The sequence below is a fragment of the Spodoptera frugiperda genome, chromosome 4, assembly GCF_023101765.2.
Source record: "Spodoptera frugiperda isolate SF20-4 chromosome 4, AGI-APGP_CSIRO_Sfru_2.0, whole genome shotgun sequence".
NCBI lineage: Eukaryota > Metazoa > Arthropoda > Insecta > Lepidoptera > Noctuidae > Spodoptera > Spodoptera frugiperda.
This window is the reverse complement of record NC_064215.1, coordinates 4,394,943-4,411,476: the sequence shown is the minus strand read 5'-3', so window position 1 is coordinate 4,411,476 and position 16,534 is coordinate 4,394,943. Positions and strand designations below refer to the sequence as shown.

The window sequence follows — 16,534 nt, the reverse complement described above, 5'->3', positions numbered from 1 at the left end:
TAATGCTACATTTTTGAGTTAAATGCATTTTCTAAACTTATTTCAATAATTATTTTACCAAAATCTTCCAACAGATGTAAGACCAACTGTCTAACTTTCTTCGTAGAACTGAGCGTAATATTTTTTATGAATAAAATCGATTCCTTATTCATAACCTAAATGTCGTCAATTGTTTTGCTAAATGTTTTTACACTGAAATCATGTTTTATGAAGCATTTTTAGCCGGCATATGGGCTTCAGTTGGTAGTACTTTCGGAAAATTATCAGGAACCGCCAGTATTGTAGTAAGTTTGTTTATTTATTTCAAATATTATTTCTAGTGTCATTTGTGATAACATTACATTTCACGATAAGGAGGTAGACATACCTTACGTCGTGTACTCTTGTTCACGTATTTTTTATAAATTTCGTGACGAAATATTGGCAGGTACTGTGTTAATTGTAGCATTTTGATTATTGCATACATGTAGAGTTACTCTACAGGTATATTATACCTACGTATACAACATTTATGTGATTCAGTGGCACGGAAACATTGTCTTGGAGAGTCAACAAATAGTTTTCGTACCAATTTCGAACGCTAGATGGCGCTACGATAAAATAAGTTGCAAAATTGTACAGTGCTCAATTTTTAACAACTTATTGACTAAAAAATACCTGACTTTCGTGATATATCAGCCCATTAATTCTGTTAGATTACCAGTAAATATTACATCATACAATTACCTACTTATTTACATTTTGAACTTACGGGTTTATGTCCTTGCTCTTTTTAGTGGAGTGGTGCAAAAATTGCCAAGAATGGGTTTACTGCTATCGAAGATCTGGAGCTTGTTCGGTAATGAGGAACACAAACTACTCCTAGTGGGGTTGGATAACGCCGGCAAAACGACGATCCTATACCAATTGTTATTAGGTGAGACTGTTCATACCAGACCGACCATTGGCTCGAATGTAGAAGAGTTTGTGTGGAAGAATCTGCGATTTGTCATGTGGGACCTGGGTGGTCAGCAAAGTCTGAGATCAGCGTGGAACACTTACTTTACGAACAGTGAGTTCGTGATAATGGTAGTGGACTCGACGGATCGGCAGCGATTGAGTTTGTGTCGTGATGAGCTCCATCAGATGCTGAAACACGAGGAGCTTACAAAGGCCTGTCTACTAGTGTATGCCAATAAACAGGACGTGAAGGGATCGATGACGGCTGCAGAGATATCTGAGCAATTAGAATTGACTTCGATTAAACAACACCCGTGGCACATACAGGCGTGTTGCGGACTTACTGGGGAAGGACTACATTTAGGTTTAGAATGGATTGCTAGTAGAATTAAGAAAAAATGACACGGTACCGCATAACGCTACAAATGTAATTTATTAATTTTATAGGTGGATACTGTTGTTGAGGATTTTTCGCGCATTTGAGATTGTACCATAAAATGACTAGTGCTTCCGTTGATTTAATAAAAATACTATCTAATGAGGAACAAGCTTAAGATTTTCTAAGGGACTCGACCAACAGCTCATGTAACATTGTTCTGTTAGTATTCTTTTTTTTAAAGGAATTTGTGCCTAACTACGATGACAATAAAAATCGTAATCGAAAATTTCGGTGCCGAATTTATTGGAATTTGAAAAGGTATTCTCATCTGCGTGAAATAGCCTTTAAAATCCCTTATAATTTGATGTTATAATTGATTACGTTTGCAGTAATATTGCTGAATAAACTATATTATATGAAAGTATCAGATTCTACGTCCGTTGTTTTGCATTTATTGCCTATTGTAATAAACGTTTTTAAGAGTATGTATACTATGGGATGTTTTATTTTACTCCGATACATACCTCCATGAATCACAATCTTTCCAACTACAGTGCAAACCGATACAGCAGTTTACAACACCCAGGTTTTATTATATCAGTGTCACAGAGAGAAGAGAAGTCCTATTTATTATGCATGGCCTATAATAACGCTTAGTTAAAAGTAAATAAAAAAGTAAAAGATTCTGTTGACCTATTCCCAACTAGGCTGACAGCCTTCAAAAGCCTTATTCGATTGAATGTGGATATTTTTAATATAAGTTTTTAAACTGACATGGTCACTAACACTATTATCGGATTAACTCTTTAATCCGTGATCATGGCGCTTGCAACAGTGCCGAAATATCGGAAACTCATCAAAATTAATAAACATGGTAAATATCCCGTAATAAGTTCTAATAATAGTGATATTTTTAATTTTACCTAAAGCTGCTGCCATATCTTCCACGACTCGCTAAGGGTTTACCCTCAACGCTAATGGTCAATCAATTGCCAGTTTTGATTCAGCCTAATGTCAGTATTTTATATTGGAGCCCTATTGTCTGAAATCAGAAAATTATTAAACTTTAGATGAGTATGTGAGAGACTATGCGATGTGCGTGTGTTAATCTACTGTGATATAAAACTTTTTTTTAAATATGGAACTGCCTTCACAGGTTAGAGTGTGAACCTCTATTTTGTTTATAATTGGGATATCTAAAATCCTAGGTCTGAAAAATACTACCCTAAAAACCGCATCTAAATCGGTTCAGCCAAACGCGAGATAATCGCGCACAAACATACATACAGATCAAACTGAGAACCTAATTTTTTAAGTCAGTTATAAATAAGCACAGCAACATTATGGCTCGATCAATATACACTTAATATTCCACGAACGTTGTTCTGTAACTAGTAATTCACATTTAGCAGCGGTAGTGACACTCATGAATATGTTTGTGAGTTTATATTTGATACTTCCATACTTCCATGATAAGTAATATTTGATACCTACTTCCATACTTCCATGAAATAGTCATTTGTAATGTAACATTATTCAAATAAGTCACTACATATTATAAATACTATCAAAAATCGAATGGTCGTGAGAATTATAGAAACCTACCTAGATAAATAGCGGCCTAACGTCGACTCATCAAACATAGAATTTATTTTAAGTTACATAAAGTATTTAAAGAAAAATATGTCCGCACAATCAAACAGTTTTATAAAACTTAAACCTCCCAACAAAAGAGAAAATGGCCCACCTTAACTCACAAAATTAACATTTTCATTATCAAGGAAAGACGCAGTTACCTACTTAACTCCCTTTTCTCCGTACCAACAGGGTGATAGTTACATCATATGGGGGGCGCTACTGGTGACTATGGTGCTGGCCAACACGTGGGGCTGCCGACACTACCTCCGGTCACTTGACGCCGCCACCAACTCCGCAGCACCCACCGTCATATCAGCAGGCTCCAGTTATGTGCTATCGGTAAGTTTACCGCTGATATTATTATGGTAACTCATATTTTTATAAAAAAATTGTATGTATTAATAGGATAGGATATGATTTTAAATAGTTAGACCTACCCAAATAGACCTAGAAAAAACCCATATACATAAGATATAGGCAAATGAAGGCCCGTTATTCTATTTTTAAAGCAAATATTGTGTTATTCAATGTTCATTGAAGCGTTAATACTATTTGAATACATAAATGGCTCCAAAAAATTTGGGACCGATTTTTTTATCCCCTTTCGCATATTTAATCGCAAATAATAACATTGTCGGTACCCAAATCGGTAACTTTTAATCCGGTAAAAAGGAGGAATTTATACTTTTTACCCGCTTTGCCAAAAAAATTGTAGATACCTAACGTACCTTCTTCGTTTATACCTATTTACAAGGTACAGCTTTTACTAACTGGCCATGTGATGTAAAAAAACACAAGAATGCCATAAAGTTTACTTTTTAATTATTATTTTTTTCAACAAATGGCTGGTAGGTATATTTTTTGACCAAAGATGGACAGTGTTTTATTTCATCGGTGTAGTTTTATGACCAAGAAGGTTATATTTTATTTTTTTGCACAAGTCAAATCTCAAATATATTTCTTTTTTTATTTTCATTCTGAAGTTCATTATGACTTTGAATTTCCCCCATCAAAAAAAGTCCCATTAGGTGTGAGCCTAGTCTACAGATGTACATTGGGCACATTACCAGATAGTTTTACAATTAGACTTGTTTTCAGGGTGTTATAGGTATAACGCTGTTTGAAGAAGCTTCGTCCATGACGTGGTGGGCTGGCGCCATGTTGATCGTGTTCGGCCTGGCCTTGGTCGCTCAGCCGAGGACCAAGAAAAAAGAACAATGAGAAATAAAGTATAGTACGGGTACATTCAGTGATACATATTAATTTATGATTATAGTGTATTTTTAAATAACCTAGTTTATTTAGCCTATTCGTGTCGTAAAAATAATGTATCTCATTAATATTCTAATAAATGGGTATTATACGAAATATTGGGTGACTGGTAATTAGTTAAGGATATTGAAACACGCGATTGTAATCATGATTTAGGTAGGCACCAACAACTTTCCTAAAGAAATTTTGTCGTTTTGTTATTGCGATAAAAATAAAACTAAGGATTATACAAAACAAATATTTGGAAAAGTAGTTTGTAATCATGAGTACAATCACGTGTTTAAATATCGTTCACTAATTACCAGTCCCCTATATTTACGACTAAGTGATTGGTCAGTTTCAAAGTTACTATGCACTTAATTGATGCGAATAGGTTATACTTTACCTAGCTAGCTAAGTATTTATAGTATTTCTTTTCCTAATTTTCACGTAAGTAATAATAAGACGAAAAGAGTACAACAGCTAATTTATAGTAGGTAGCTACATTAAACTAGACTAGACTAGGTATATATTTCCTTCAACATCCACTAACACGTCATACAAGGTATTTTAAGAGCAACGTGTATTGAAGAATCGAACAAATTGACTGTACTTTCAAGATTTTATAAGACTAGAGTAATCTTGCTATTTCTTCTGGCTTTAGGCTGAGCTTTTGACCAACCGTGTGATCGTTTAGCGCTCCCTCGAGGACGCGGATTGGCCAAGCAGTTAGTTTGTTCTTTTTAGGCAATTGGTTAGTTTCCTAGGGCAAAAATATATTTTTTTGACATTTCAATATTAATATATCCCAAAATAATCATACTTTTATTAATTAATTTGACGATATACTTACAGTAACTTTGATCCACATTCTACAACCAATAGGAATCCAGAACAAAAAGTACCTATATTAGATTTTCATTGGTCTAAAAGTTTGGGTCAAAAAAATTATGACATCATAAGTTGCGATCTCCTATAAAATTCATAGAAAAGTAAAGTATTGCATTTGACTAGTAGGAAACTACCGTATTGTATATTTCTATATTAGATAGTATGTACCTATAGTTGGGCCTTTATAAATGTGCGAACTGTCATAGGTTTTTATCAGATCTCTCGCTCACACTTAAGCAAGTTGTGCGAGATAGTCACATTCTTTTGACGTGACAGTTCGCACGTTTGGAATCACCCAACTATAGTATATTTTTGCATGCTTAGATTATTTTTTAACATGATTGTTATGTAAAGCTGCTATAGGACATGATTTAGTATTTACTTTAATCTTCCAATTTGTACAAATTAAAGTATTAACTACATATTATTGTGTTGCCAATTTTTATGCAGTAGGTACCTGTTTTCTACAAGAAGTTCATGGGTTTTTGGCCGCGCTTAACCCTCCATGGTATATAATATAATATCATGATCACTTTCCATCTTTTTCATCAAGCAGTATCTATGTAAAGCTAGCAATAATTAAACATTCCTAATAAAGGTTGGCACCATTAGATATTTAACCTATCTTTGTACCTAATTAGCTGTTAGATGCAGAAAATATGTATTTACAGTTTCACAGTATTAAATACATTTATTTACAAATACTATGATAGCGTTTTTATTTTTACTTTTTCATAATCTTAGCTTTATAGACCTTATTTAATTTTCCGAAGCTGGGCACAAATTCCATTCCCAGTTTCAAAGATAATTTAGGTAGGTACTTCGGTTATGTGCCTGTTGTTCATTTCTGTTATCAATTAGGTACTTTAACTTGTGCAGATCGCAAGTGAGCTGTGTGTGGTGTGATAGAGAAAAAAAGCGCTAATAATAAATTAAGATTAAAAAGAAACTTGTGCAGTTATGCAGTTTAAAATAAGAGATTCACTTCAACAAAAGCAAAATGTTTCCCTATTTTATCAGATAAAACGCAAATTTTAATGATGAAAGGAATTCAAGATTTCTTGTTATTTAATGTCTATTGAAAGGTCCTATTCAAGATTGTATATTATTCTCTTAGCCCGATTAAAGCAGTTAACGGATTCACAAGGCGCTCCGCTGTCCTCGAGTATCTTTTCATTCATTTGTACCGCACTGAGTTACCGAAGTGCTTGTGTAAATTATATCGATACTATGGCGAGAATTTATGATTTATTGTGCCAGGTAAGTTTTGTTAATTATATTATGACATCTTAAATGCAACTTAAATTATCACGTCTGTCGACTGTCTTTTATGCATGTAATAGTGTAGGTAGGTACTTTTGAGGTATATACATATATATATATATATGATAGTTTGATATTTAATTAGGTTTTATTTATGAAGTTAAGATGAAACACATTTGAAGTTAACAACAAAAAGTCAAAGTTGTTTATAAATCTGTTTACTTGAAAGAGATTTGTGGCAAATCTCTTTCAGAAACTTGTGTACTATGTAGACATCGACATATAAAGGAATCGACAAGCGGCCGTCCCTCCAGGGTTTTATAGACGCAGTGTCGTCGGGCGGGCAGTCCGGCACAGACGGCAGTGGCGCGTCGCGTCCCGAGCACGCCGCACGCGTCTGCCAGCCGCACCGCGGGCTCACACACTCCGCAAACTAACACGATCGATAACACAAACCCGCGATAAAAAACAAATCCTCCAACTAAAAACTCAACGAAACCACCTCTAAACCGCTCATCCCGATTATCATGCTAAACATTTTTATGTAACTCATTTTAGATGGCAACATCGATAGCGCGTGGCGCACCGGCGTCAACAATGTAGCCATAGTGACGCGATCGTGTTGACAGTTTGACAGAACATGACACTAAAATACCGTTGATTTTTGAATAAACATGTTTTTAAAACGTTATGTGTTGGTTGTTATGTATTGATAAGATGACGACAATAATTTTGGTGGTTTGAATAGTTGATAAAGTACTATACGAAAATGGGAAATGGAATGAACAAGGTAACTTATAATTTAATAATTTAGAAATAAGGTTTATAGTAATTTTGTTATGTGTTGGAAGCTGAATGTGCGAGGAATGTGCAAGCGGTGATAGTTACGTAACGATATCGTAGCGACTCGTAGCTCGTAGCGGCCGCGTAGGGGCCGTAGCGGGATGCAGGCGGCTACGGTTCGTAGACAATTTAATTCTGAGATTTTTATGACTTGTTTGATATTTCTTGTTCCTATCAAAGTTTTTATTACTACATAGTATAATAAAAATATCTTAGCATTAGATGTTACAGATACTTATTTATATTTTTTTCATAATAAAAACAACATTAAAATATATTTTTATCAATACTAAACTTGCGTCAATCTATCAAATATTACCTATTCATGATAATCAATTTAATCACATAAAAATAAACTTTAAAAAGTTAACAATTATTTTTTAAATTAATTTTCTTTCGTTTAACTTTTGAAACTTATCAATAGAAATTTAGATCTGCCTAGTATCCAAATTAATTTACTTAAATAGAAGGACTTGATTAGTTTTACGAAAGTTATAAAATATTTGAACCAACCGAAATTACCATTACAATAATTATGATTAAATATTGTAGTTATCACATTTTTTATTTCAATAGGTAAAGAATTTTTTATGGTATAACCCGGTAAACGAGCTGACGGATCACCTAATGGTAAACAATCGCCGCGGCACCTGCACACCCGGAACACCAGAGGCGTTATAAGCGTGTTGTTGGCCTTTTGGGAGTTAGAAATTTAAGTAAGAAAGTTGACTTCTGGTAACCTCATTCACACAACGAAACACACACAAGCTTTGTTTCACGTCGGTTTTCTTTGAGGCCGTGGTATTACTCCGGTGAAGCCGGCCCGTTAGTGATGATGCATGGCTCTCCAACACTTAATAACCAACCAATTAAATGTACCCAACACATCAAAGTTACAGGTAACATAGTTAAACAATACTGTATGTATAACTGAATAGATATTAGCTAATGAAAAGTAAATCATAGATATATAACATTAAAGTTGATTATTCCTTACATTTATAATTCTAATTTATAAGTCCTTAAGTATCTTCGAAAGACATTTTATTACTCATTCTCCTAGAGAGGAAACCACATTATAGGAAGGTGGCCTAATAATTTTATCGCTTTCCTTTGGAACTTTTTAATGTTTAATTTCCGACAGTCTAAGGGTAAAAATTGTAAAAGAAATTTTCTTTATTTCCGATATCAATTTGGTTGTTGTATATAGAGGCTGCGGCCAAGAGGTATTATCTACAAGTAAATAACGATAGAAAAATAGATACGGAAACACACTTTTATACACACGCATTTATATTAAGTAAAGATCTTAAAATTGCCTAAACGAAAACATCACGCTTTCCACGTTTTCCAAAAGCCAACGAGAAACAGATGTTTCATTTTATCGTTACGACAACAACAAGAATCGTTAAACTACCAAATTAATAGATGGCAATTGAACTACATTACCCAATATAGTCTTTCTATTGTCTATCGTGAGTTCAGTTCAAATCGTAAAGTCGGCAATAGGCTACAACTAAATCTATAATCGTGATCGTAAATCGATGGTAAAGAGACAATAATACCGACGTTATACTACGGCCATATTTAAATACTTTTTGTTAGGTTCAATGACCTTTCTTTGTCCGTATTGGTATTGGGTAGGAACAATTTATATGCGCATATTATTTTGTTCTGTAGTCCTTGTTCTCTTGTGCCTTTTCTTGTCTAGATTGGGGTCGAAAATCTTAAACAAAGGTTGTATGTCAGCATTTTGTTAGAACTGGGTGTTAACTCGGTTTGGCTAAGTCAGTATTTTCCCAGGAGTAACTGTCATTTTCATGCCGGAACAAACAGACAGACAGATAAAATTTTGGTGTATGCAACTTATGTGTATATACCATGGTATGTACCACGAAATACAGAATCTAGTACGTATATTCAAATGTATGTAGTAAGAAGCGATTATTTCAATGTTACAAACAGACACTCCAATTCTATTTATTACTTTAGATTAAAATAACTGCGGTTAACCTATCCCAAAACATTTGGGCAATTCAGACACATAAAACAAACTCTTACGATTTCTGTGCGGGATTCTCTCTTTGTGTAGAATTCCGGAGTAAAAGCGTTTACCCCACGGGGCTGCCCGATCTACTTAACTATCCCAAAGGTCTTTGTTTGTGGTTTACTCACATACATTCTTGGTTTACGTTAGCCAATCTCTAATACACAATATAAAACTGTTGTAGAAATAAGAATAGTACTTTCAATTACTATTATCTCTGATTTTTAGGACTGTGATCCTTACTTGCAACTACGGTATATAGGTTTCAAAGGCAAATTGTTTTTTTTTTTTTTATTTAAGGGCGGAAATCATCTTATTACTTTTCCCGCCTTGAGTGAGGCGACTGATTAAAAACAACCCCGTTCCTACTCCTGCTTTTCCGAGCAGGAGCCCCATTAACCCGCTAGGTAGTACGCAGTTTCGAAATTTTTCGAGTTTAATATCCTATTTGTAGCGTCTATAGAGATATATTATAGACTCTTTCACATCCAACCACTTCTTCACAGAATGAGATGCTTGAAAGTCATAGAAAATATTAAGACATTTTGTTATCAAATCTTAATTCAAAGTTATTTTTACTCATACTAACTGCAATTGCAAAAACTCCCAAGGGTATAATAATTAAAGTATCCAGGTAGTATCTATCGCAGAGTAATCGATTCATTACAGCTCTCGACACGAGGTCAAGACTGAGCGCGCTAAAGTGCACTCCGCCTCCGACCTCAACGTCAGAGGGAAACCTTCTTCGTAGAACCTTGCTTATTATATTACGTTTTCTGATCTTTACCAATCAGTACTTGGTGGTAAGACTATGTATTTTCTTTTATGGCTATAAATAAACGTAATTCACATGTTAGAAAGAATACTTTATTTATGCTAGGTTAGGTTACGACAGTTATGACGGGAATGCATCAAAAGACTGACGACTGTTGATGAAGCGAAAGAGGTATTTAAGAGTCGTAGCAATTGGCGTTCCACAGTCTCTATCTACCCCCATTGAAAACAGCCGTGAGGTTATGTTTATATGTTAGGTATATGATATGTATTAATATCATCAGTTTAAATCAGACAGCATATTGGTCACTTTATCTTTTATCTTCTTACCAAACATCTATCTAAGCCTATTTCAGACGTAGTAGTATGATTGTATGTATGCTTTCATTAATATCCAGAAGGAACATGGGAAGCAATGTTTCATTACAACGGATTTCAGTCCTGTTCCAATCTCGGCAGATTTAACCCAAAAAACACATACTGTCCAAGTGTCATGAGGGAAAAGCCAGACGCCATTTTGTCGGCCATAATTCCAATTGTAACCGAGCGAAATTTTCTATCAGAAAAACAATATCACGCTTTTGTCTGACCTGGGATTTGGGGATTTAGTGGGTTCGTCCAGTCTAACCTTATACTGTGTCTCATTACATCTAGTAAATGAATGCTAAGTCATATTATTATTATGAAAGTATTAAGTAGGTAAATGGTTTTTCGAAAATGTCTCAGTAGTAGCACGGAGTCTGGAATTGTACCCAGTATAATTATGGTAATAGGCTTACCTAGGTCCCCATTACATGGAACTTATAACACAAATGGTGAAAAGTAGATGTACATTGTGTTGTAACATTACGTGCTGTAATGTGCACCTTTGCCTACCCTTACGGGGATAAAAGACGTGGCGTTGCAACAAATAAGTATTTAAATGGGAAAGAAAAAGAAAAATGACAATTAGTTATAGGAAGACTTTTAAACTATCTTCAGATACAAAAATCATAACACGAAAACGCTACGTTGAGACGCAAAAGAAAGATAAACAAGCAAACATTAGGTATTTCGCTTTTATAATATAACGTCAGAGTAAGAATAATTAATAACGTTTTAAAGAACGTAACCTGTAACGCCTCTGGTGTTGCCATATACGCCGTCCATGGGCGGCGCTGATCGCTTACCATCAGGTCTACTTGTTTGTCCCCTATTCCATAAAAAAGAAATACAGAATAAATCTAAAGAACAAACTGAGTAACTAGGTTCTTTGGATCACAAAGAACTTTTTTTTTTCTTCTCAACAGTATTTTACTACGATACTGTCATTCACTGGGGTTCTTGTACCAAATGACTCGTGATCGCCAAGCGAACGAGTTTCAGTGGTATTTGATGGCACGCCTTCAAACTTCAAGACTAAGTTATCTTAGCAAAGTTTAAGCAATTAAGGAAGTACGAAGTGTGATAAAATGCTAAAAGCAAACATTTTTGTTTAATCTAAACTTCACTGGAGTTGGTGAAACAAGAACAGAGATAGAACAAGGTAATTTGAGTTTAGAGATTTAGGTGAGAAGGTGTTAATTTGATTGGCATAAGTCAATTCAAAGACAAGTGTTAGTAGGTATATAAATCTACTATTAGTTTATGTATACACCTTTGTGATAAGTTAAAAGACATTTAACCTGCCGTCTTTTCAAAGCATTCATGGATGAATTTATGTTATGTAGCAAGTATAAATAACTCGTGATCATATCACGCAAGATACGCAGCCTAAATTACCTTTAGGCACCAAACCTCTTTAGTTAGGACACTGAATTTTGTACAAAGGCAACATTTACCACAGACTAAAGATAACGCAAGTTTTAATAATGCGCACGGTGTTGCCCGTTGAGAATTAAGTTTCGAAGCAACTTTTGTTTTATAATCTCTAACTTTAGAATGTGACCTTAAACTGTAGATGTAATCTTTATAAGGACTCTAAACATGCTATAGTTAAGAATTAATAGATATATTTTAGTAATATACAAAATGATACACAGACAGACAGAATTTATGAAATAACCCCATTTGCCTAAATGGGGTTATTTCATAAATTCTGTGTCGATACTAACACTCTAAAATCTGAAAATAAAAGTCAAATTTGAAAAATTACAGAAATCTATAAAGTAGTCTTTAATTAGCTAAAAGTACCTATAATTAAAAATTCTTGGATTCTTGCAAATAAGTAAGTTCCTATAAATAAATGCAGCAAAAATACCCACATCCCTACGTTGCTGTAAGCCTATTGTGGACAGATTTGGCAGGTTGCCACGTCAGTTAGTTGCTATCTATGATACGTTCCGAGCAAGATTAACTATTCAAGCAAAACACGTGTACATTACCACTAAATCTCTGCTTTTGTTAATAAAATAGACCATTGAACACCAATTCACCTGACAGGGTACGAAACTGCCTGACCCGAAGCTGCAGATATCCTAATGAGTTATCGGACTTACTGTTCAAAGCAGGGGTTTTTTTTAATTATTATTTTTTTGATGGGGGGAAATCATCCAATGACTTCTCCCGCCTTGGGTGAGGCGGGAGGGAGTGTCAGGCTCTTACTGACTAAAAACCACCCCGTTCCTTCTCCTGCTTTGAGCCGGAGCCCCGGCCCCGGTAACTTTTTATGTTGTCCGCAGCTCCGAAAGCAGGGGTAGGAACGGGGTGATTTTTAGTCAGTAGAAGACGTACTGACGAGAGGGAGTTCTCACCAGCACTGTAGTAGCATAGGTGCTAGTACAGTGTCTAATACTTATATATCACTAGCGGACCCGACAGACGTTGTCCTGTCTACACGTTAATTTGAAAATTTAAAACTTTTTTAATAAGCTAAAACATCCTGGACCTTTTTGATGAAAATTATTATTCAAATGTTATGACAATATCTAACGTCATTAATATTTGACACTGCGATGGTAGCGCCGTCCGTCGGATCCGATGTAAAACATTCCAAAATCAACAACTACTAATAAATTAAAAATTAATTAAAAAAACATTGTCTAGCGGACAAAATTGTGAATCTAAACCATTCTCAGATCCTCTTGAACACACACAAAAAGTTTCATCAAAATCGGTCTAGTCGTTGTTAAATTTGCTTACGAGCCGTAGAATTTTGACACATTTTGTATGGAGCTTATGTCAAAATTCTACGGCTCGTAAGCAAATTTACCGATCGGTAGTTTATTGGAATGCGCCGTAAGAAAAGTTCAGTGACATACACACTTACAGAAGAATTATATATATAAAGATATACGAGATACGATCACGACTACTACCTGACAGTTAATTAGGTAAAACGTGGTTGATTTCGTGTTAGAATAGGGAGGGAAGAACTTATAATATTCTATTGCAATTTCCAAGACTGTTCTTACATTTAGTAAATCGAAAATTCAACTTAGTTCTAAAATATTTATAGATTCGGCGAACGTAGCTACAAGCAGGTCAAGCCTTGATTCTGATCGCTGTTAATTAATAAATTCTTAATGCCAGTGTTTACTTCACAAAATTCATTGATTTCAGGGCCAGACAAATTCGTGGCCAAATTATTGCCTCCTACAATTCTAGGATTCTATAATTCTAACGAATAGGTAGCTAGTTGTTAGATTATTTTAGTTAAGAACAATATACAGGTATTTTAAAGTCTTTCCTAAAATAACAATTATGTATAAACTTTTTAAAGTAAAAATTGGAGGAATTTTTAGTCTCGAGGTTACCATCCATAATTTGCTTAATGTTCCTTACTTTCATGTCAGCGTCTAGCGGTTACCTATTTATACGTAGATTATTACAGCGTGTTAAAGATAATTACATAAGATAATAATAAGTTCGTGACATTTACTCGGATATAAATAACACGTGTAGCTATTTATTTAAGAGTACAATGTACGAAATATTATATTTAGAGGATGATATACACAAGACTTATTATACAATATATTCTCGTCAGATATCACAAAACTGGTAAGTTTAGACGTTTGGTTTTGTGGATTTATTAGTGACGTAAAGATGATGGATTAAAGTACCTACGTTTTCAGAAATAAGTAAAAACGTATTCTATTTTCAGAAAGGTAAGAAACAATATAGCTAACTAAATAACAGCAGACAAAATGAGCAAAGTTCATCTGAATTATAGAATCACGAGTCTGTAGATGACAAATCCAATCTATACAAAATTAGAGAAGGAACATCGAAATAAAATGGGACTAGACAATTGGCTGAATTGTAAACACGATCGTTAGAGTAGGGTGACATCAAAACCGTAATTCCGATTCTCCTCGGACAAATAAAGGACGGTGGAACGGTTGTTTTCCCTCTGGCGTTGTGGGACACCCCAATTTTTCCACCTGTGTTTACACAAGCGATGCCAAATTTAATTCCGGACATGTCTCCTCTCTTCCCATACCTATGGTTACTATGTAAGCGGAATAATTTTACTTACAAAGGAGACGACACAATGATTTTGTGTGTATTTCAGTAAGAGGAAGGTTGTTTATTTACATGAGATTGAAGAAAAATGTGGGAACGAATTACGAAGGAAATGAAAAAAGTAAAAGATTTAATTTTTTCTTGGTAAGGGTACAATAGACTTTTTTAACCGACTTCAAAAAACGGAGGTTCTCAGTTTGATCTGTATGATGTATGTATATTTGTGCGCGATTATCTCGCATTTGGCTGAACCGATTTTGATGCGACTTTCAGCATAGTATTTTTCAGACTTAGAGAAGGTTTTAAGAATATTACCTGACAAAAAATGAAAGCAGTTAAGAAAAATGAAGGCGGCTCCCAATTTTTTATATTTCTCAGTTTTATTCCAAGTAGGTCGCGTCAAGTGTAGCTAAGGCTTAAGTATGTAGAAATGTCAATTAGCTATTACGTTAAGCACTGTAACACATTTTATTTTTGCTTCTGAATTGTAATGTCAGATGATTTCTCGAAACCAATTTAATATAACCATTCACTAAACGTTGTATTTGAAACTTTTATGTGCCTACATACATTTATTAGAATATTTTTAGGACTTTTGCAGTAAAAAACGACATTTGGTACATTGAAAAAAAATTAGACGACATCAGGCATTACTTACTATCGGCAATATCAGAGAGAGGTCATCGTAAAAAATGTCTCATATCTTGTGTTACGTAAATATTTTATTAGCCAATAAATATATCGAATTGGCTGACGGAAAGTACTTAAAAAGAGTCCCAACCACGATACATTATTCAACAAAAATATTCAAGTTTGCCGCGAGCGTTTCGAGTCTGTCAACACAGTTTTTTATTTTTGTAAATACGGGCTCATTCAAAAAATGTTGGTCGCATTCAATGGTGGCTCTATTTTGACGGATTTCAAAGCATTTTCCGACGCCCGCAAAGCGTTGACGTATTTCAACACAAAAACAAACAAAAAATAAACTTTTCTGTTTACCTATCTATCACTGGAAAAATGGTAGACCTAAATTGAAGGCAGACATTTTGTCGCATTTAGAAAATTGATGGCATCTATCCTCTGTTTCGGTTTTGAGTTGTTGATAGACAAAACTTTAAAATACGCTTCTAGAAATTAATAAAATAATGATATGAGATTAACTACTAGTTAGTTTAAGCAATCGGTCGATCGATCAACATACACGGAGCTGCGGACTACCTAACAGGTTTCCCGGGGCTCGAAAAGCAGGAATAGGAACGGGGTGGTTTTAGTCAGTAAGAGTCAGACACTCACTCTTGCCTCGCCCAAAGCGAGAGAAGACATTGAATGATTCCCCCCCTTAAAAAAACATCCACATACAACTAAACGTTTTCACTTTTCACCAATTGACATTGCGACTGACTGAATAAATGTCCCATAACAAAGTTCGCACTTCGCAGTCTCCATACTTTTATGAATAAAATCCATGACGCAAGTTCGCCACGCATAACTTTTGCTTTCGTCGACCGTGAGCCAGTGACAATGAGACAGTGCGAGACTGCGAGACTATGTGAGACTGTGCGTGCCAAGTAGAACACGATTGAAAGTGAATCTTCCGTGACCTACAGCGTGACGCACTGAGGAAAGTACTTTATCCCGAAACGTTACACATATAGGATAGGAGGAGATATTTGGATTGTTTGTTTTTATATGAACTGTACTTTATTTTTATTTTCATAAGTAGGTAGTCAATATTGAAGTGAGAAATGGGTTTGCTTCTAACTTGCCACTTCTTTGAGCTCTGTGTCATTAGGGCTCCAGAGTCAAATACAATTTTAAAGGTCGCAGGGTGGTCCGCATGAAACACTTTCTAACAGCAGATCTGGTTGTCATTGAGGGATATTCAATAGAGGACGTTTTGTGCCTGATATATGTAATGATAACAAAATACTCCTACTCTCCCAACTATTTCTGTTTTCCTAACACAAATTTGGATTTCATCTCAAGAAAGGGAAAATAAATACTTAAAAATACCCCTTACAAACACTCGCATGATAGCACGATTACTTTTGCCTTCAACGGTA

General features: G+C 34.8%; 3 protein-coding genes across 4 annotated transcripts in view; all 3 read left to right on the top strand.

Moving 5' to 3' along the window:
- The first annotated feature begins 115 nt into the window (after window positions 1–115).
- On the top strand, window positions 116–5,805 carry LOC118272687 (uncharacterized). The gene is made up of 3 exons (XM_035589327.2): window positions 116–284; window positions 3,146–3,295; window positions 4,055–5,805. The coding sequence occupies exons 1-3, from the start codon at window positions 201–203 to the stop codon at window positions 4,175–4,177; spliced, it is 357 nt and encodes a 118-aa protein (XP_035445220.1). The 5' UTR covers window positions 116–200; the 3' UTR covers window positions 4,178–5,805.
- On the top strand, window positions 308–1,812 carry LOC126910606 (ADP-ribosylation factor-like protein 5A). The gene is made up of 2 exons (XM_035589326.2): window positions 308–427; window positions 777–1,812. The coding sequence occupies exon 2, from the start codon at window positions 802–804 to the stop codon at window positions 1,339–1,341; it is 540 nt and encodes a 179-aa protein (XP_035445219.1). The 5' UTR covers window positions 308–427; window positions 777–801; the 3' UTR covers window positions 1,342–1,812.
- An 896-nt stretch (window positions 5,806–6,701) lies between the features above and the next one.
- Window positions 6,702–16,534, top strand: part of LOC118272639 (dual specificity protein phosphatase 22) — a 63,062-nt gene continuing 53,229 nt past the window's right edge. For both annotated transcript variants that reach the window (XR_004783380.2, XM_035589258.2), the window contains exon 1: window positions 6,702–7,151. Coding sequence is in view for 1 of the 2 variants with exons in the window: in XM_035589258.2 (XP_035445151.1) it covers window positions 7,131–7,151 (21 nt within the window). In the remaining variant the exon portion in view is untranslated. The remainder of the gene's footprint in view (window positions 7,152–16,534) is intronic.

Coding starts and splice junctions, on each gene's coding strand:
- LOC118272687 (XM_035589327.2), top strand. CDS start 201: ATGTTTTATGAAGCATTTTTAGCCGGCATATGGGCTTCAGTTGGTAGT. Junction 285..3,145: donor CAGGAACCGCCAGTATTGTA/GTAAGTTTGTTT, acceptor CCGTACCAACAG/GGTGATAGTTACATCATATG. Junction 3,296..4,054: donor GCTCCAGTTATGTGCTATCG/GTAAGTTTACCG, acceptor ACTTGTTTTCAG/GGTGTTATAGGTATAACGCT.
- LOC126910606 (XM_035589326.2), top strand. CDS start 802: ATGGGTTTACTGCTATCGAAGATCTGGAGCTTGTTCGGTAATGAGGAA.